The sequence below is a fragment of the Castanea sativa genome, chromosome 8, assembly GCF_040712315.1.
Source record: "Castanea sativa cultivar Marrone di Chiusa Pesio chromosome 8, ASM4071231v1".
In the NCBI taxonomy this organism is placed as follows: domain Eukaryota; kingdom Viridiplantae; phylum Streptophyta; class Magnoliopsida; order Fagales; family Fagaceae; genus Castanea; species Castanea sativa.
Window position 1 is genome coordinate 40644486 of NC_134020.1, and position 21523 is coordinate 40666008.

The 21523-nt window shown below is 36.4% G+C and overlaps 1 protein-coding gene across 1 annotated transcript; it reads left to right on the top strand.

Annotated features, from left to right (window-relative positions):
* Nucleotides 1–7070: 7070 nt before the first annotated feature.
* Nucleotides 7071–8164, top strand: LOC142606329 (uncharacterized). Its single transcript, XM_075777696.1, has 2 exons — nt 7071–7505; nt 7847–8164. Exons 1-2 carry the CDS (start codon nt 7071–7073, stop codon nt 8162–8164), a joined length of 753 nt encoding a protein of 250 aa, XP_075633811.1.
* The last annotated feature ends 13359 nt before the right edge of the window (nt 8165–21523 follow it).

Sequence of the window (21523 nt, forward strand, 5' to 3'; positions counted from 1 at the left end):
GAAAAAAAGTAGATGGATTGGGTGTGGAAGTAATGTCACATGATAGATAAGAAGGCATGAAGAGAGAGTAGAGTCCAAATTCCAGTCAAAATCAGAATACTGATCAGAACATATACTTTGCTTTCAGACGTGACAATCAGAGCAGTCCAATCCAACCTCTCTGTGCTCTTATTTATTGGCTTTTTGTCATCTTTCAAGTTTCAACACATATATGAGACGGATAGGAGGGTAAAAAACTTCAATTTTGGTAGAGGAAAATGATGAAAGATACTTTAGTGAAAACCTGGCAGTGAACATGAACATGGTAATTGTGTCTTTGTATTGTGAAGGTGACTTGTGAAAGGCTGCGAAGTGTTATAGCCAATAGCCAAGCCCAAGTGGGCGCACGCGAGGTCTGAATCTGATCAATGCAGAGAAGACCAAGGTTGGACGGCTCATGTGGCAGCCTCCCATTGGCTTGGTCTTTTTCACGGGCTATTTTTAAGAGGAGAGAAATAAAAGCTGCTTTGACTTCCTTTATAACCTCATTAGTTATTACTGTTGAAAAATGCTAGTAACAGTTCACAAACCCCATCATCGGTAAAAGAGTTGTGTAAATAGCTATGGTCCTATATATTATTGTTCTATTATCGTTACCCTAGTTGGTCAAACCTCACATAACACAAGTTTTTTCATTCTCATGTTCTATTACAGTTACCCTAGTTGGTCAAAGCTCACGTAACACAAGTAATTTCATTCTCATTTGCTTTTAAAGTTTAAAACAACTATAGAAGTAGGTTACTATAAAGTCATGTAAATAATTGTGATCCTAACATTGTTCTATTTACCCCGGTTGGTCAAAACTCACACAACACCAATTTTTCTAATCTTATTTGCTTTTAAAGTTTAAAGCAGCTATAGAATTAGGGTTATTAAAATTGTGTAAATAATCGTGGTATTAATACTGTTCTTTTACCGTTACCCCAATTGATCAAAGCTCACACAACATGAGCTTTTCCAATCTCATTTGCTTTTGAAGTTTAAAACAACTATAGAGTTAAGGTTATTAAAGTTGTGTAGATAATTGTGGTCCTAGCATTGTTCTGTTATTGTGACCCAGTTGGTTAAAACTCACACAACACAAACTTTTTTAGTCCCATTTGCTTTAGCAGTTTAAAACAGCTATACAGACTTAGGGTTATTTATCGTTAAGCAATAGTTATTTTATTTTGATGGTTGACATTAAAGGTTAAAAGGTTTACTTTTAATCTAAAAAAATATATATATTTTCCATCAATTTACTTTTATTCTTAACCAAACAAAACAAATTTAATTCAAATTTTCTTTCTTCTACCCAAACCAACAGGGTAGAAAATTTAAATTTTTTTCCACCCTCTAACTAAACAAGAGGTAATTGCACACCGGATATAAATCCTAGTGGGAAAAACTGAAAAAGCAATAAATGTATTGGGAATTGGAGGTAAATTGTGAGTTGTTGAGTATTGAGGCAGCAGGGGTTCAGAACCATTTTAGAGGCTTTTGTCTCTGTTGCTTTAACAGGTACGGGGGGGTTGAATTGAAGTAGCGTGATCGGCTGTGTTGAGGTGAGGGGCCTCTCTGATCAATAACATTCTCCAATGCTAAGCATATATAGCAGTGTCAGTAATTGGCTATGGTTAATGTATCTCGAAGAGACAGTTCTTTCTTGGTACGAACGCTCCATCAGTATCTTCTTTTCTTTGGTCCCATTTCTGGTCCAATGGTCCAAAAATTCTATGACTCCATCCGTGGTCTCCACTCTCATCAGTCATTCTCTCTTTGTCTCTCTAGCAAGAATTTTGTGAACAAAATAGTATACAAAGACTTGAAAAAAAAAAAAAATTACAAATTACATCTTTAAAGTTTAAAAATGTTTAAATTTTAAATATTGAAATTTTAGAATTTAGATTTTACATTTTAAAGTTTGGAAGTATTTTAATTTTATACCTTAAAATTTCAGAATTTGAATTTTACCTCATAAAATTTGGTAATGTTTAAATTTTACACTTTTAAATTTTAAAACTTTAGGGTGTAAAATCTACTTTATGGAGTAAAATATAAATACTTCTAAAATTTAGAGAGTAAAATTCAAATTCTGAAATGTCAGAATGTAAAATTCAAATATCTTCAAATTTTAAGGAGTAAAATTAGAAATATCTGCAACATGAGAGTATAAACACGTTGGTTTGTTTCCACAAAGACAAATATATAAACAAAAACTTTCACTTATGAGTTTTGTGATCAACGTTCATTGTAAACTTGTACAGCTTTCACTTGTAGTTACATTATTATCTATGGTGCAGATATATTAGGGCCCAATTCGAATTGGGTCAAGACCTTCATACGGGATTGGTTGGATCATAGCCGTAGGAAAGATTGTCACCATGATCCAGATGCAGATATTGATGAAGAATGGTTTAAAGGAAGATATGATTAAAGAAAGATATGTACAAAAGATATATGCAAAAACTAAAAAAGAACAAAAAAAATTGTGGGACCCACTTTTCTTTTGGTGTTTTCCCTTTCTTTCTTACCGTCACAACTTTCTTTAAAGTACCAACGTCCTTTGCTCAGTTCCATTATGCTCATTGTCAGTAATGAATCTTGAAGAGAATATTTTCTGCACACTCAGAAGACAACTAGCACTGAACCCTCACAAATTTTGAACAACTATAAAGAAGAAAGCCAGCATTCACATCTCTTCACTGTAAAATATTTTGTCTTTTTGTAAATTATTTGCCTATAAATAGGCCTTTTGTTTCCTTAGTTCAGCAGGAGTTGAAATAGAGTGGAGAGACTTAGAAAAAAATTCCAAAGTTAGAGTTAGCCAGTTTGTGTAATATTTCCCAGTTTATGTCTTCCAATCCTGTAAAAAACTTGTTCAATATAATAATATCCCTCAGTTTGTTATATCTTGTTCTATGTTCTATTCCATATTTTACTATTATTTTCTATAGTATTTTAGCAATATATGTCATTAATAAGTTTCCATGATCTTCTTACACTCCAATTACCCAGTCAGTGTGCTCGTCTTGTAGTTATTGTTATAGTTTACCTTAGTTCGTCCTTATTATCAAACACTATCCCGTAGCTTCCTTCTTGGTGTTTTAGTTTACTTTTTGTCTTTTAGGTGTTCTTCGTCTTCTTCTTTTTCTGGTATGGCTGCCATAAACCTAACTTCAACGTCACCATTTTGGTTTCTGATGAAGAAAGGAGTGTTGGACTGGATTGGCTGGGCTGCCTGATAAAGAGTCTCATATTTTGTGATTCATGATTCTAGAAAGAGTTTTTTCATCTACTCTTTGTTCAATTGTCGTGATACAAATGTGCACATAGGCGTCATGCTTGGGTCAACCTAAATTAAAAGAGCATCATTAGACTGGGCTATTTCTGGTATAGCTATGTCAAAAGAATGGTTTTAGAGTCTGTAGGTAAACTGATAATAGCGTGTGGCTGCAAAAGTATCATGTACTTGGGAAGCTCCTGTGATCTGGACTTGGACTTTAAAAGCAACACAAATGTGAGGGTTTTTGAGAGACATGTTGAAATTGGGGAAAAGAGTGACAAAGTCTGTTCCCGGATTGAGGGTAGTTTAGACAGTTTCTATAACTGTATTATGGTATTCCAAAAATCTCGAATCAAGAAGAGAAATTCTAGAAGCTATAGGGAGTCCTTTTCTGCCATGAAAAGTGAGTGCGAGTTTTACTGCACCAAAATGGAGGTGAGTGTAACCTTGTTTTTGCCATGGAATTACAAACTCTCTAGGAAGGGCAAGAGTGATAAAATTTTCTTTTTCACTAGCTGGAATGTTGAACTGAGACCAATTATGGGAGAAAGTGACGAATCAAACTAAAAGACTAAGAAACTAGAAGACAAAGAACACCTAAAAGACAAAAAGTAAACTAAAACACCAAGAAGGAAGCTACGGGAAAGTGTTTGATAATAAGGACGAACTAAGGTAAACTATAACAATAACTACAAGATGAGCATACTAACTGGGTAATGAGAGTGTAAGAAGATCATGGAAGCTTATTAATGACATATATTGCTAAAATACTATAGAAAATAACAACAAAATATGGAATAGAACATAGAACAAGATATAACAAACTGAGAGATATTATTATATTGAACAAGTTTTTTATAGGACTGAAAGACATAAATTTGACCCTCTTCCTCTCCAAAATCTTGATCCTCCACATATTCAGCCCAAACAACTCCACATATCAGCCAAACAACTACAGTCCATCGACCATCAACCAAAAAAAATTATTAAAACTTATCATAAAAATAATATAAAATAAAATAAATTGACAACCAATTGTCAACATTTTTTTTTGTTTTGTTTATACTTCAACCCCTTTAACTCAAAATCTTGGCTTACACCTATGAAAACATACTCCAAATAGAAAAAAAAAAATTATTTATAAAATCTGTAGGGTGAGTTCAGTGTCTGAATTAAGAAAAATAAAATAGTCATTAAAAAAAATGCCAATCAATGGCAAACCACAGTTAATAGTTGGTCCATGAAGAAGGGCTAAAGGGAGAGAAATTACCATTGAGAAAAAAAAATGTAATGGTTTATTGAGTATGTGATATTCTCGTTAAATTTAGCTACTCTTAAAAGAATATAATATTACGTGCTCTAACATATTTTCCTTGACCATAGAAAATGCATTCTATTGATTTGCGTTTCTACCCCACAAAGCATTAGAAAATGTAAAAAAAAATTAAATTAAATAAAAAATTTTCGCCAAAACAAATAGAAACGAAAGCAACTGAAACAAGTTGCAACAAAATAAACTAATTCAATTTTAGTGTCCAAGCTCAGTCGACCCCTGCTCTCAATGTTAATTGATCTGGCTTAAGTTTTATTTGTGTTTGGATGATGTATTGTGGAGATGTTTGCTTAAGAGCTACTGCACAGTTTTCAACATAAGAAAAATCAAGGATAGTAGCTGAGGAGTGTTAAAATCAATCTATAGAAAGCTAAGACAAAGTGGAATGGAATTTCCTTGTAAACTATCTTGAGAAGATTTGGCTGTCATGAAAAATTTTAAGTCAAGTGCATACTTGTATATAATATAAGACAGTTCTACTTTGAACATGTTTATAGTTTTTGGCTCTAACCATCAATAGAAAGATTCTACGTACTCATTATGTGCAAATTCACTTGGTTAATCGGATTGAGTTATATGCACTACACATAATGAGTACAAATATCATATTTCGATCGGTGGTTGGAGTCAAACTCTACCCTATATAATATACCTAGTTCTTTTTTTTTTGAGGTATATAATATACCTAGTTCTTAAGTAAGTTAAAATCACTGAGAAATCCTTCCTATCTAGGCTTTTGAATAGGGAAGTCAGAAGAGGCAAGAGCAAAGTTGAAGGCTTTTAACAGACTAAGCAGGTTGAATGGGCTGTTAGTTGCAAAGGTCAATATGGTCCTGGGATTTGTTGGGCTATATTGGGAATGGGTTAGAGAGATGGGCTCTAAGTAGTGGTGAATTGAAGGCCTCGGCTTACGGAGATGTTGGATGTTTGACTTTCTAGTCTAGCAGGTGATGTTCACCCTCATTAATAATGGATATGATTTGGGTTTCATGTTTGGAGACAGTCGAGTCTGACAGAGTTATTGTGGATGGGATGTGCAGCTCCAACTTTAATTGTAGAATGTTTGTTTGCTCAAGTAAAATCTAAGCCGGATTTGGTAGCATTGGTTTTTAAATTAAGTGAAACCCATGATAGAAAAAAGTATACTTTGAGTTTGAGTAATGCTAACGTAAAAGGAAAGAAGAAGAAGAAGAAGAAGGAGACAGTCGAGTCTGACAGAGTTATTGCGGATGGGATGTGCAGCTCCAACTTTAATTGTAGAATGTTTCTTTGCTCGAGTAAAATCTAAGCCGGATTTGGTAGCATTGGTTTTTAAATTAAGTGAAACCCATGACAAAAAAAAGTATACTTTGACTTTGAGTAATACTAACGTAAAAGGAAAGAAGAAGGAAGAAGGAGAAGAAGATTGATGGTGAACTAAAATTCAAACCATCTTTCATTCATTCATAAGAGTCGTTCAGAGCTAGAAATGTCGTCCATCGTTAGAAGGTCGTTCGTGGGCATAAGGTTTGTCCATCAAGAAAGCGTTTGGACGACCCCTCGCCACTCAAAAAATTCTCAGAATGGATTTATTTACAAAAACTTGTAATTCGGACCATGTTTTACTATTCGAAGTATGAGTAAAATCATTGTTCATTGCTACAACTTCCTACTAAGTACTTAACTTCTAATGACAGTTGTGTAAGATAAGATTGAACATTCTAACTTCTATATCAGTTGTGGAAGTTAAGTCTAAACCTTCTAATTTCCACACACATTGAGGGAGTTACTAAACAAATAACTACTTCAAAGCTCACTATATAAGGACTCATCCACATCAAATGAAAGTAAGTATTCACTACTTTTAAAGCTGAAATTCTTGAGTTCTAGAGAGAAAAACTAACTTAAGCATCAGAGGGTTCTTAGCCGGATCATCCCGGTCACCTTTGATCTTGTGTTTCTTTCTTTCAGGCCTTCCAGACAACCTTAAGCACATTGAAGCCCGGAGCATTCAGCCTATTGATTTTCTTTGTATCGTCAGTTGGCACCGTTTCTAGGAAATTCTTAAATTTGTGATTTGCAATTTATCTTCCTAAGACAAAAGGCTGTATGGTCCGGACAATGTCAATGGCCACCAGTCCAGGCTAATAAGAGAGCGAGAACGCTTCCAGCCATCCCAACCGCACCCATCAGTCAACACCAGCCGTGCAACCGTCTTCCATCCAACAAATTCAGTCTATGGCTGCAGCCATGGCAGAGCTGACCTGTCAAAATCAAGAACTGACTCGGGAAATTAACCACAGGAGGCAACGTCATGAACGATGCATGGAAGGGCAAGCTCAGAGTCAAGAAGTTAGAGAATGAGAAAATGCTAAGCACAAGAACCACTCAAGGGGCACCGCTTCATGCAGGGTGCCACACTTGGAGAGGGAGATAGATCAAATGATTAGGGTCATGGATGAGATGAGGGAGAACATGAGAAGGATGAATCACGTAGATGATTTAGTTCATCGAACTAATTACCCTTTCATGACTTCCGTCAATAGTTTTCCTTCGCCTTCCAAGTTTAAGATGTCTTCCTTGGACTCATATGATGGAACACACGACCCATGTGATCACATAGCAACTTTCAAGACTACAATACACCTTCAAGGAATTCCAGATGAGATAATGTGCAGAGCCTTCCCAACTATCCTTAAGGGCCCAGCACGAGTGTGGTTTAGCAAGATACCTCCAAATACTGTTGGTTCTTTTGAAGAGTTGAGCAAGTTATTTGTCAACAACTTTATTGGAGGACAAAAGCACAAATGCTCCTCGTCCAGTTTGTTGGCTATAGAGCAAGGAGAAAATGAGAGCTTACGGTCCTTCATCACTCGCTTCAATAGGGAGGTATAACCGTAGACAAGATGGATGACAAGTTGTTATTGGCAGCTTTCCACAATGGAGTTAGTTCTGGTTTGTTCATTCATAAACTCTATGATCAAGAGCCACAGACCATGTCTAAACTTGTCCATTCAGCCCAAAGCTTCATGAATGCAAATGATGCAATAATTGCTAAGAAGAGGAAAAGAGCAAAGTGAATGGAAGCAAATCTCCCATGTCATTTTGAACAAGGACCTTGTCCAAAGAAGGCCAAGACGAGAGAGAAGAAAGATCAAGACAACAGGAAGGTAGGATCATCTTTAAGATGGAATCAGCATTACATGTTCCTAAATGGGCCACTTGATTAGGTGCTTATGCAAATCAAGGATGACCCACTCTTGAGGTGGCAAGAGAAAATGAAAGGAGATCCTAATAAGTGCAATAAGAACAAGTATTGTCGCTTCCATAGAGATTATGGGCATGACATGGACGAGTGCTATGACTTGCACCAACAAATAGAGAATCTTATCAAGCAAGGAAAGCTAAGACATTTTGTTGGACAGGACCATAAAGACAAGAAGTTGAAAGGAAAAGTAGAAGAGCCATCACGACCCCCACTTGGAGAAATAAGAGTTATTATGGGTAGAACTTCAACAGGACATATTTCCAAGTCAAGGAAGACTTAATTGAAAGTGGTGCTGAACGTCCAACTCTCTAGACGAATTCCAAGGACGAAGGGGGTAGACGAGTAAGCCATTACTTTCACAGACAAAGATGCTGGAAGGGTCCATCATTCACATGACGATGTAATCATCATTACTTTGCTTATTACAGATTACACGACTTGAAGGGTGTTGGTAGATAATGGGAGTTCAGCAGACATCCTATATTACCCCGCCTTCCAACAGATGAGGCTTAGGCGAGATCAACTTCGTCTAGTGAATTCACCCTTAGTTGGATTTGGAGGAATGAAAGTACAACCTGTGGGCACTATTACATTACTAGTAGTAATAGGAGCATATCCACAACAGATAACCAAGGAAGTGAATTTCCTCGTGGTGGACTATTTTTCTTCCTATAACTCCATCATTGGAAGACCAACTTTAAATAGTTGGAAGGCAGTAACATCTACCTACCACCTATCTGTCAAATTCCTAACAGACTATATGATAGGATAAGTGCAAGGAAATCAGTTAGCGGTAAGAGAATGCTACCTCGCCATGTTAGCTATGGACGAGCATATGTAGACCATGAGCACAGAGAAGAGAAAAGTTGTTGCAGAGCCTACCGAAGTTTTGGAAGATAATCCTTCTAGAAGAGGATAATCCCGAGAAGTTTACTAGAATTGGAACAAGTATGGAGGAGAAGACGAAGCAAGACCTCGTCCAGTTCTTAAGGAAGAGTATTGATGTTTTTGCATGGAGTCATGAAGACATGTCAAGAATTGACCTAATTGTTATCACTCATCGGTTGAATGTGCACCCATCTTCCAAGCTTGTTTGTCAGAAGAAGAGGGTCTTTGCTCTAGAATGAGACAATGCTATTAAGGAAGAGGTCTAGAAGTTTACCACAACAAAATTTATTTGGGAAGTCTATTACCCAGATTGGTTAGCTAACGTGGTGATGGTAAAAAAGGCAAATGGCAAGTGGAGGATGTGTGTTGACTTCACTGATTTGAACAAAGCTTGCCCTAAGGATAGTTATCCTTTGCCATGCACTGATCAGTTGGTGGATTCAACAGTAAGTTATCCATTACTAAGCTTCATGGACGCCTTCTTAGGGTATAATCAGATAAAGATGGACGAGGCAGATCAAGAGAAGACATCCTTCATTACCAATCAAGGTTTGTTTTGTTATAAGGTGATACCCTTTGATTTGAAGAATGCGATGGCAACTTACCAGAGGTTGGTCAATCACATGTTCCGTCCACAAATAGGACGTAATGTAGAAGTTTATGTTGATGACATGCTGGTGAAGAGTTTGGACGAGAAGAAACATTTAGATGACCTACAGGAGACCTTTGACCCTTAGAAGATACAACATGAAGCTGAATTCGAGTAAGTGTGCCTTTAAAGTTTCCTAGGGTTCATTGTTTCATAGAGGGGAATCAAGGAAAATCCAAATAAGATCCAAGCCATACTAAACATGGGACCACCAAAGAATATCAAGGAAGTCCAGTCCCTCACTGGACGAGTTGCAGCTTTAAACAGGTTTGTTTCAAAAGTTACAGATAAATGTTTACCCCTTTTCAAAGTTCTCAAGAAGGCATTCGAATGGACGGACGACTGCCAAAAGGCCTTCTAGGATCTTAAAGTTTATCTTACCACTGCTCCCCTACTAAGTCCATCCATACCAGATGAGGAGTTATGTTTATCTTAGCAATGTCCCCACATGTAGTAAGTTCAGCATTAATCAGGAAAGAGGGGAAAATGTAGAAACCTATGTATTATACAAGCTGAGCACTAAGGGGAGCAGAAGGACGATAAACAATGATGGAAAAAATTGCTTTTGCATTAATAATGGCTTCTAGGAAGTTGAGGCATTACTTCCAGGCTCATGTCATCAATGTCATGACAGATCATCCGCTCAAGAAGGCGATGAATAAGTTGGAAGCCACAGGACGACTGATCCAATGGGTTGTTGAGCTTAGTGAGTTTGACATCAGGTATCAACCAAGAAATGCAATAAAGGCTCAAGCTCTAGCAGATTTTATTGCAAAATTCACTCCAAGTCATGGTGACTTAGATGGAGTGGAAAAGGCTAAAACATAGGTCGTCCATGTGGATGGATCATCTACACTATATGTAGGTGGAATAAGAGTTGTTTCACAGTCCCCAGAAGGAGATAAGATGAAGTATAAGGTTCGTCTACAGTATCAAACAACCAACAATAAAGTTGAGTATGAAGCCCTTCTTAAAGTTGAGTATGAAGCCCTTCTTAAAGGGCTAGAATTGCCTAAGTCGTTAGAGGCTGAATCAATAGTCGTCCAGGGAGACTCTCAGTTGATTATAGGTCAAGTGAATGGAACACATAAAGCTAAAGAAGAATGGATGAAGAAATATCTTAATAAGGTGAGACGCCTTGTTAAGAAATTTAAAGAAGCCAAATTCATTTAAGTCCCAAAGGAAGAAAACATGGAAGCAAACACCTTAGCGAAGGAAGCATTAGTAGATGGATCAGTTGACAAGCTTGATGAAGTCCAATACATGCCTAGCATAGATCTTCTAGAGGTACAACACATAAAAGGTGAAGAAAATTGGATGACTCCAATAATCGCTTACCTAAAGGATGGAGGCTTCTAGACGAAAAAGACAAGGCCAAAAAATTAAGAATTAGATCAGCTAAGCACATCCTTATAAATGAGGTGCTATACAAAAGAGGCTTCTCTCAGCCTTACCTAAGGTGTTTAGTTTCAAACGAAGCAAACTACGTTTTAAAAGAAATTCATGACGGAGCATGTGGCAACCATTCAGGAGCTAAAGCACTCGTCCACAAAGTCACCCGTGCAGGTTATTACTGGCCAACGATTCAAGCAGATGCTAAGGCTTATGTAAAGGTGTGTGATCAGTGTCAATACTTCAGCAACATCCCTAGACCATCATCGGAGTACCTCACCCCAATGATAGCCTCATGGCCTTTTGCATAATGGGGATTGGATATTTTGGGTCTCTTTCCAATTGGAACCAAGCAGATGAAGTTTTTGGTGGTAAAGATTGATTACTTCACGAAGTGGTTGGTAGCTGAACCCTTGGCAAAAATCACACAGCAAAATGTCAAAAACTTCGTCTGGAAGAGCATTGTATGCATGTTTGTGGTACCTAGAGTACTAGTGTCTGACAATGGACGACAATTTGATGACACACATTTCAGAGATTTTTGTGAGTAACTTGGAATCAAGAATCATTATTCCTCACCTTTCCACCCACAAGCAAATGGACAAGTAGAAGTTGCAAACCGATCCTTGTTGAAGATCATCACGACTCGGCTTGAGGGGGCAAAGGGAGTATGGCCAGATGAGCTACCAAGTGTTCTATGGGCTTACAGGACGACTGTAAGGACCCCTATAAGGGAAACTCCTTTCAAACTAGCCTATGAAAGTGAAACAGTTATACCTGCAGAAGTGCACATGGCTAATCACAAGGTGATGAAGTATCAAGCAAGGAGAATGGAGAACAACTTCGTCTTAACCTCGATCTTGTTGATGAGGTAAGGATGGATGCAGAGCAGAGGACAACAAGATACAAAAGTCTTATGGCTAGGAAATATGATGCAATGGTGAAACCCAAATGCTTTAACATTGGAGACCTCGTCCTTAAAAGGGTCTCTTTGGCAACCAAAAACCCGGCCCATGAAAAGCTATGGCCTAATTGGGAAGGACCTTATAAGGTTATTAACTTTAAAAAGCAAGGATCATACTACTTGGAAGCCCTAGATGGACGGAAGCTAGAGCACCCTTGGAATGTTGAGCATCTAAGAAGATACTATCAATGAAGTGTCAGCTTGGACGAGCATCACTATGGACAAGCATCATGGACGAAGTTGAAGTTATATGTTGTTTTCCTCATATTTGCTTATGTTTATTACTATTACTGCATGTCTTTAATATTTTAATTCCCTAAAAGTGCATTAGTTTCCAACTTTTGTACTGTTTATGGATGAATTTGTGATGGACAAAGTCATGTACTTAGTCTATTTGTTTGTATATAAGTATTTTTAATTCCCTAATGGCACTAGCTTCTAAGCATGTGCTACGCTTGTGGACGATGTTTTGTATATACAGTTTGGATTCCCAATGTATATAATGTTGTGTGAATTTTTAATTCTTATGCCATCTTCACTCAAACTAGTCCATAAGATGGCTAAAGGCCCAAGACGAGAAAAATCCCAGGACGCAGGGATGTAACCTCTATAAGTTTTCCTTAAAATGAGGATAAAGCAAAGAAAAATGAACTAAGGTATATTCGTCTAAGCACTAAATGAGGTAAAACTTAAGGTATATTCGTCCAATTAATGGACAAGGAAAAATGTGCACATAAAAATATTACAAAATCCATGGATGAATTTAACCAGACAAACAGTCCAATCTTTGGACGAGTAAATGCTGGAAACGTCTTGACCACAGACGAGTAAAAGATCATCCAACCTATGGACGAAGAATAATGCAAGTTATAAGTTAAATATATGGAAGAATAAAGCTAGCAGAAGAAATACCATTCATAGGTGAGTTATACTTGTCAAATGTAAAGAATGGTAAAAGTGTTGAGTATGAAATTCTTATAATAATATGGACGATGTAGAATAAATATTCGTTCATATAGTCAGGACGAGATAAAATGTCCTCATAAGTGGATGGACCATACTTAAAACCATAGAAATGATATGGACGATGTAAACAAAATTTGTTCATAAAGCATATAACATATTCAACAACAAGTAAGAAATGAAAAAAAAAGTGTACATTCATTCATAAAAGCTATAGAACGGTAGACGACCATCGTCCAAAAACCCTTGAGTTATTCAAAAACAATGAAGACAATTGTAGATGTTGTTTGTCCATAAACTTGGACGAGGGAATTGTACTTGAATGAATTTTAAAGAGTGAAGCCCAAAACAACAGGCATTTCCAATAAACTAAAATAATGAAATTTTTCTAAAGGAAAAAATAAATTTACTGGGATAAACCACTGAAGGCATTACCCCCAAACTTTGGGTCGTCTTTGTTGGCAGCAGTGGCATCCTAAGTAGGTTTAGTTGAGGCATCATCCACCACATTGACGTCTTTGGAACTTGTCAGAAGCAAGGAACTCTCTGTGGTAGTAGGAGTTTTGAAGGAGTCAAAGTCCACTTCAGGATAAGTCTCCTGGGCATTAGCGCGGAAGTCCTCGTAGCCAGCAGCATAATCACGATCTAGACGATTCTTAAACTTGTCTGATCTCATGAAAGCTGCAATGACTTCTTCCTTAACCTTCTCCATGGACGGGGTGAGCCCCAAAACCTTCCCCTCAGGGTGAGTGATGTGGGTCTCCTTTTAATGGAGCATGCCTTGAGCTTCTCAACTTTATTCTTCAGCTTTGTCTCAACTACCAGAAGACAAGTGACCTCCTCGCTCTACCTGATTACTTCCCTTTTCTTCAAAAGGACCTCATTAGCTAGCTCCTTATTCTTCTCCTTAGAAGCCTTAACTTCAGCACAAAACTCCTTGGCTTGGGTGGATGTAGTGTAAAACTTCGACATGGCATGAAAAATGGATAGACAAGGGAGAGTTAGAAATTTTCTCTAAAATTCTTAAAAAAAGAACTAGAGATAATGAAAAGCTACTTACCTTAAAAATGTCATGGATGGTAAAACATTCAAAGTCGTTCACTAACATGTTGTAACAATCATTCACCTCATTTTCAGTGACGAGTCCTTTAAACGACCTCTAAGCATAACCCTCATCCAACACCAATTTAGGAGGACGCCTAGCCAGCTCTAAAGGATGAGTCCTATGAGGAGTTTTGGTTGCAGGAGAAGGAAGGTTTTCAAGCTGGATGGATGAATGGTCTAGACAGGTACCAAGTTCATTGCTGGGTCGTCCAGGTCTATCGTCAGAGAAGTAAACTTTGGAACCTTAGGAGGAGGAGTCTTGTTAGACTTTTGCTTCTTGGAGCCTCGATGACTTGGAAGGTCACCAAGGTCCACGAAATTGGATATGCCCTTCCTTTTTCCTACTTGGACGACAAGCTTCTGCACGACAGGAGTAGCAGCATCCTGAACTTGAATGTCCTCATCACCACTCGTAATAGCCTTCTCTTTGTTTTCCTTCATAGTAGCCAACCCTACGACGAAGAAAATAAAATTAAAAAAAAAAGGAGAAGATGGACGATACTTACTTCGATGAGTAGTCTCCTCGTGTGCAAGGCTCTCCACAGAGGGCTTAGGACCAAGTCCCCAAGTAACTAGACGACTGAGAGGCACTAAGTTGTGGAAGGGTCTCTCCTGGAAGGCACGTGCTTGGTCAATACGATCCAAATAAAATTTGTCTAAACATGGGAGAGTAACAGCTGCACCAATACAAAGGAAGGTTAGACGAGTAAAAAAAGTTAGAGAAAATAAATAATAAAGAATGGAAGGAAGACATACCCTCAGGACGAAGACAACCTAGGGGGATGGTAAAAGGAGGAAAGGGTGCACTATTTACATCAACTAGGTCCCCAGCCCAATTTCCAAAAATAATAAAGAATTCAGTCTTCCAAAGCCTGTCAGAAGAACTACGACCCTTTATTAAACTAAAATGAGGGCCCCTAGACGTGAGCTGGTAAAAACCAGCAGATTGTTTTATCTCCTAGGGCTTTTAACAGTAGAGGAACTCGTCCACTGTGATTGGACAGTTTCCTCCCAATGCCTCATGCCATAGCACTTTCATGGCAACTATTGTCCTCCATCCATTGGGGTTGAGCTGGTTCGGTCCAATACCCAACTTATGGATGAGACCTCTACAAAAAAGAGTTTAAGGGGAACCTAAAACCTGCTAGAAGGTAAGATGTATATACACCAAAACCAGAAGAGGGAGAACAACACCATTCCCCCTCTTCAGGTAGATGAGGCCTAAACTCCCTAGGAATTTGATATCTACCTACAAAGGTTTTTAACTTAGGCGCGTCCAGAGTAGACACTACCTCAGGAGCATAACTATAAATTATATTGTCTTCCTCCTCTTTGTCATGAGGAGGACTAGGTGATCTTTTGGACGAGCTAGCCTCTGCCCCAGAAGCCATCCTAAGTTGCAATTTCTGGAATTCCTTTAAAGGAAAATCAGGAACCCTAGACGAATAATGCTCGTCTGAGGAACTACTATCACTACTATTGCTAGTACTACCCTTACCACTTTCATAACTACCACCGCTTCCAGAAGACACGTCCTAGTATTCATCTATATCTCTTTCTAAACTACTACTAGACGCAGACATAATTGGAAGAAAGAATAAGACGAAAACCTAAGGATAAGAGGAAGGAAATACCTAACGAGACTAGAAGACGAAGACTAGACGAGGCTCTTGGACGAGATGGCAGAAGAGAAATTATGAGAAAAGTGAAGGGTAAGAGAGAGTATGCACACATTTATAGGGCCTAGAGGTGAGGTTAGCAAAGCGACGTGGACCAGCCAAAAGACGACACGTGGCGTTTTCCTCGAAAAGTTGAATCGATGCGACAAGTCAACCAATGAGATTACGACATGTGGCACAATCGGGAATAATAAAATTCGGCCAGAGTAATGACGACACGTGGCACGACATTTAACCATTAAAGTACTGACACGAGTCAAAAGTCAATAGTAAATGCTACAGTACTCTAGAAGATCCTTGGACAAGGGGGCAACTGATGGTGAACTAAAAATCAAGCCATCTCCAATTCTTCCATAAGAGTCATCCAGAGTCAGAAAGGTCGTCCATCGTCAAAAGGTCGTACATGGGCATAAGGGTTGTCTATCAAGAAAGTGCTTGGACGACCCCTCAACACTTAGAAAATTCTCAAAATGGATTTATGTACAAAAGCTTGTAATTTGGATCACGTTCTACTATTTCGAAGTATGAGCAAAATCCTTGTTCATCGCTATAACTTCCTACTAAGTACTTAACTTCCAACGACAGTTGTAGAAGATAAGATTGATCATTCTAATCTCTATAGCAGTTGTGGAAGTTAAGTTTGAACCTTCTAACTTCCACACATGTTGAGGAAGTTACTGAACAAGTAACTACTCCAAAACTCACTATATAAGGACTCATTCACATTAAATGAAAGTAAGTTTCCACTACTCCTAAAGTTAGAATTCTTGAGTTCTAGAGAGAAAAACTAACTTAAGAATCAGAGGGTTCTTGGCTAGATCATCCCTGTCACCTTTGATCTTGTGTTTATTTCTTTTCAGGCCTTCCAGACAACCTCAAGCCTATTGAAGCCCAAAGTATACAGCCTACTAATTTTCTTTGCATCATCAAATATGTATTTTTAAGAAGAAGAAAAAATGTGTTTTATGTGTTAGAAAAATATCATGTAGGGATCCCATGGTTTTCAAAGTAATTACAATAGTATCATTTAAAATTGTTACTTAAAAATTAAAAACACCCTATTAGGCATGCTCAAAATATAGTGTTTAAACACTCTAAATTGAGAATTGTGATTCAAATACTATTTGTTAAATATTGTTATAAAATAATATGCATTTTAATTTTTTGAACCCATAGGTTTTAGCAATTAAACAAAGAATTAACTCGGCTACCAAATAGGCCCCAAGTTTCCAACTCCTTGGTAGGGTAAATGAAGGGTATTATGTTTGAAAGTCCTAAAGCCTGTTTAGTGCATGTGTTTAAACACATGTTTTTAATTCTTAAATAATATTACATGTATTTTCATACACATTTTACCCACACGTATTTTCAAAAAGGGTTGTGTTAACGGGCATCGTAAGGTGCCCGTTAACAACACAATTTGGGTAATTTTTTTTGTAACTTTTTCAACTTTTGACACTTTTTCAGTTTTTGGCAAAAAAATTTTTATCTCTTTTGACAGCTTTTTTTCCTCTTTTTAAATAAAACACAAAAAAGAAAATGTTAACAAGCACCGCACCTTCCAAAAATACAAAACATATTACTAAAACAACATTATCAAATGACTTTTAAAATTCAAGTATCCAACCTTAAGAAAGGGATTGAAAATCTTCTAGAATGGGAAAGGGTTCATAAAAGTTCCATAGAACTAGAAGTTAGCTCTTTAGAGTTCAACTTGAGGGCCAAGAAGGAAGCATTTTGAAGCTATACAAAGGCTCAGACACAGGGTGTGAAAGTGTCCCTGGGGTATGGTTCCAAAACTATCTTTTTAAGTAAAATTTGGGATCCAAATGTTGTGTAAGAAGGAACTAATAAGAACCATATGAATGATGTTCGTAATAGTCACCATGCCAAATACCCATAACACAATCGCTTCCAAGCTTGACATTAATCCATTAACCAACGACTTCGCCATCGAAACTCCTATGCCTTCACTGGCTGTCCATATACCATGGAGCCCATCCCACATTTTTTTAAGACTTGACATAATTTTTTTTTTTTTAAAAATTGTTAATTTTTTTTAATTTAACAGAAGTTAGTATCTTTTCTCAAAAGAGAAAAGAAAAAGAAAACCCCCCGAAGTTAGTATGACAAGGACAGTTTTGCATACTACCAATTAACTAAGGGTACATTGCTCAATTTAATATAGAGAGGATATGAAGTTTAAATAGTTTTAAGGGACACATTGTAATTAATCATAAAAAAATAAATTAATAAATAAGTAAAAAAATTACCTAAAAAAAAAAAAAACCTAAAGTGCAAAGCTATAAACATGTTTGAAGCCAAAGTTTGCCCAAAATTAAAAAGCAAAAATTGATAGTGTTGAACTTAGACACGAATGCTTAATATATATTTAATTTTTTTAATGAATCTATAGGTGTTTAGAAGTTAAAAGAAAAATTAATGTTGAAAATTCATTATTTAGGATATTGATTAAAATCTCATCAAGAACTTTGTAATTTGGTGTTATTGCTTGGTTCTCTCTGCCATAGAAGAATCCGAGTTCAAATCTTTTCTCCTCATATGTGCCAAATAACCAAGCCGTGCACCCTTAGTTTCTCTCACATTTTCTCAATTTATTTTTGTACATATAGAGAGAGAAAGGAAATTCTACAAACGCAGGAAAAAGAAGAAGCCATCTTAAACAACAGCTAGCACTGAAAAAGCAGAACAAAAGAAGAAAAGCATAATCAAACATTCAACAGCAAGCAAAAGACAGTACACTCAAAGTTCCAAAGTGCAAATTTCATGGATTCAACATTGATCTTCAGCTTTGCAGGCAGAGGCAGGTTTCACAGCTGGTGGCTTCTTTGGGGTCGCTGGGCAATGAGTAGAGACAGAGGCATCTTGATGAGTAGCTGTGTGAGAATCTTTGGACTTTCCAGTGACAGTGGAACTTGCACCACCACCATGACCAGCTGCAGTGGCTTGGCCCATGTGATCTGATGGCTTTAGTGCCTCGTCGTTGCCGACTATTAGCTCCGGCGGGAGGACTTGAGAGGCTTGGCGGCGATGACGGGACATGTGTTTGTTGCTGCTGCTAGTCTTTGTGTCTGTGTGAGAGAGAGAGAGAGAGAGAGAGAGAGTTTTGAAGGCAGTGAAGTGAAAGTTATGGTGTTTGATGAATTTATTAGGATGTGGGGGTGCTTTTGTGTCTACAAGAAGTGTGGAAGGAAGTGATGGCCATACCCACTTTGTAGTGAGTGGTCAAATATATTTAATGTATACCGAATTTCTAATGTTGATATTTTGTTTTGTTCTGTTTGTTTGTTATTATTATTTTTTTTATGATAAATGATTTACAAAATTTACAGTTTGAATTGAAAGAAAAAGTAGTGTTATAAATACTACAAAGTATAAATTTTACCATATTGCTTATGTGTCACTAATATAAAAAAGACAAATTTTATTAAAAAATTTATAAAGAAACAATTTAAATATTCAATTATAGTTGATTGAAGCCCATTCATCAAACTCATTGGCATATTAATTTGTAAATTTTATGTAGTAAAATTTATGATACCTTTAAAATTTGATATATGCTATGTTATAATATTTTTACAACAATTTTTAAGTAGCAAGTTGTTATTGGTTATTTCTAGTGAGCAAAAATATAATTTCAAATGTGAGTTCAAATTAGAACAAATAGCAAAAATGTATATTTTTCTTTTAATTCAAATGCACCTTAAAAAATTGAAGCTATCACCTTAGCCAAAAATTGTTGTAAGTACGTCACTAATATAGATGATAATCCAATCAAAAGAATTTAAAATATTGAAAAGATTAGAGAACCTTCACACTTCTACTAGGCGTGTCAAATTTATATAAATGCATTCACCAATTTTATGTGGTATTAATGTATGGTATATGTTGGGATAACAATATAACATCAATTTTCTTTTTGTATAAATTTGATGTATTAAGTTTATTTATAAACTCTCAAATATAGGGTTAGAATACAACTTCATCCCAAAATTTTAAAGTTAATGAGTTTGGACCTAAGAAAGTATTCCCTCTTGTCACTAGCCACCAATAATAAAGTACAATTGTATCACACACTTAACTTGTTGGATCGTCTTTTGATACCATTTGTTGGAGTTTTTGGATACAATATTATTAGTATTTGGGTGAGAGCTTGACACAACATCTTAGATATTGAAATACTCCGGTCAATGAACTCAAACCTAAAAAAACTAATATCAAAATCAAAGCATAACACAACAACATCATCATCAATCACAATAACTATCACATTTGTTTATTTACTATTTTCGATTATCACCATCACATCTTTTTAAATCAATTTTACAGTCACATTATCGGACCAAAATCATTGAAGGTAAAAACTTAAATGGACCCACTCTAGTCTCCATCATTGAGGTCAATCATATTGATGAATTACATAACTTACACGAGTAAAACTTGAACCATTGTATGCAATTTTAGCATGTAGTACACGAGGAATTGGACTTCTCAACCCAGCAATGATCATATTTGGTAACAAAAATAGTGTGGGATGCGTGGTGAGCTAAGGGCCACACATATCTTTGATTGTCCGCATTCTGCACAGGATTTGGTCACCTAACATAAACATAATAATAATGAAAAGTGGAATTCTTTCCATGCACGTGATTTCATCTTCTCGTCGTTGTTGTTGCTCCTAATTATTTATTTGTTTTAGTTCTCAAAGTTGAATTGTCCTGCATATGAAAATTCTTTTTCATTGTTAAGGGTATTCATTTTAGGTTTAATCTTTAATGTATCTGTTTTCAATAAAATAAAATAAATGGGATTCAATGTATCTCTATCTCTACAACCAGCTAGTACTGCATAACACCCATAACTTGTATTACATCCTAAAGTTAGTTTATCATTAATCTATGGTTAGTCTTTCTTTATACAAACCCAATTAATCTATTGCAACACAATAATTTTATATTAATTGTATAGTAAAAATGTAGGCTTTTTAGTTCAGACGGTAAGTCGTTAAGCCAAATTATGTTAATGTTTACTTTTATTCTCTCTATTTTCCTCTTTGATCACTTTCTCAATCCTAGCAACCATTCTGAATTTCTAATATGGTATCAATGTCGGTCCTCATAAGGGTAAACATACTTTACACACTAGTTGTCGACCAATCATCAAGAATGTTGCCCATAACTCATGGTTCTTTCATTTGTTGATGCCATCATTATGGTTATTATTACGGTTGCATTTGGCATTGGCATTAGTGGAAAAATGTATTTTTTTTATATACTATTTTAGCTTATTTTTGTTACTATTTAACTTATTTTTGTTACTATTTATGGGTTTCATTGCACATTTTGATATTATACATGGGTCAAACTGTATTATTTCAGTTAGTTTTTAGCTTTATATATAATACTTTCAGTAAAAAATTTTCAGTTTCAACTAAATAAGTTGTTTTCAAACGGACATGTAACTATTATTTGATCATAACAATCGTCCTTAATTCAATCGTTGTCCAATCGTTGTCCATCACTTTATTGTCTGGTGTAGCCAACATATATCTCACTTGTTCCATTCCACATCTTACATTCCAAATTAAGGTGTAGCAAGGTTCTGCTTGGAGTTTTGTTGAGGCTATAAGAGATATAAATCTAAATCTAATGTATACTTATATAACTTGTGGAACTACAATAGTTATACTGCACATTCTAATTTGTATTACATCCCAGGGCTAATTCTCTCTCTCTCTCTCTCTCTCTCTCTCTCTCTCTCTCTATATATATATATATATATATATGCCCTTAATAGACTCATTATAATTTGTAACACAATTTTAATTTTTCCACAGCAACATCGTGCTACTAAGGATCAGTTTCACAAGATGTTACTATGGAAAAATTGAAGCCATCCCTCGGATGAAGATTTTCTTTTGGCTATGCATGCTTGATAATGTACCAATAACAGAAGTGCCATCCAAGAGAGGACGCAATT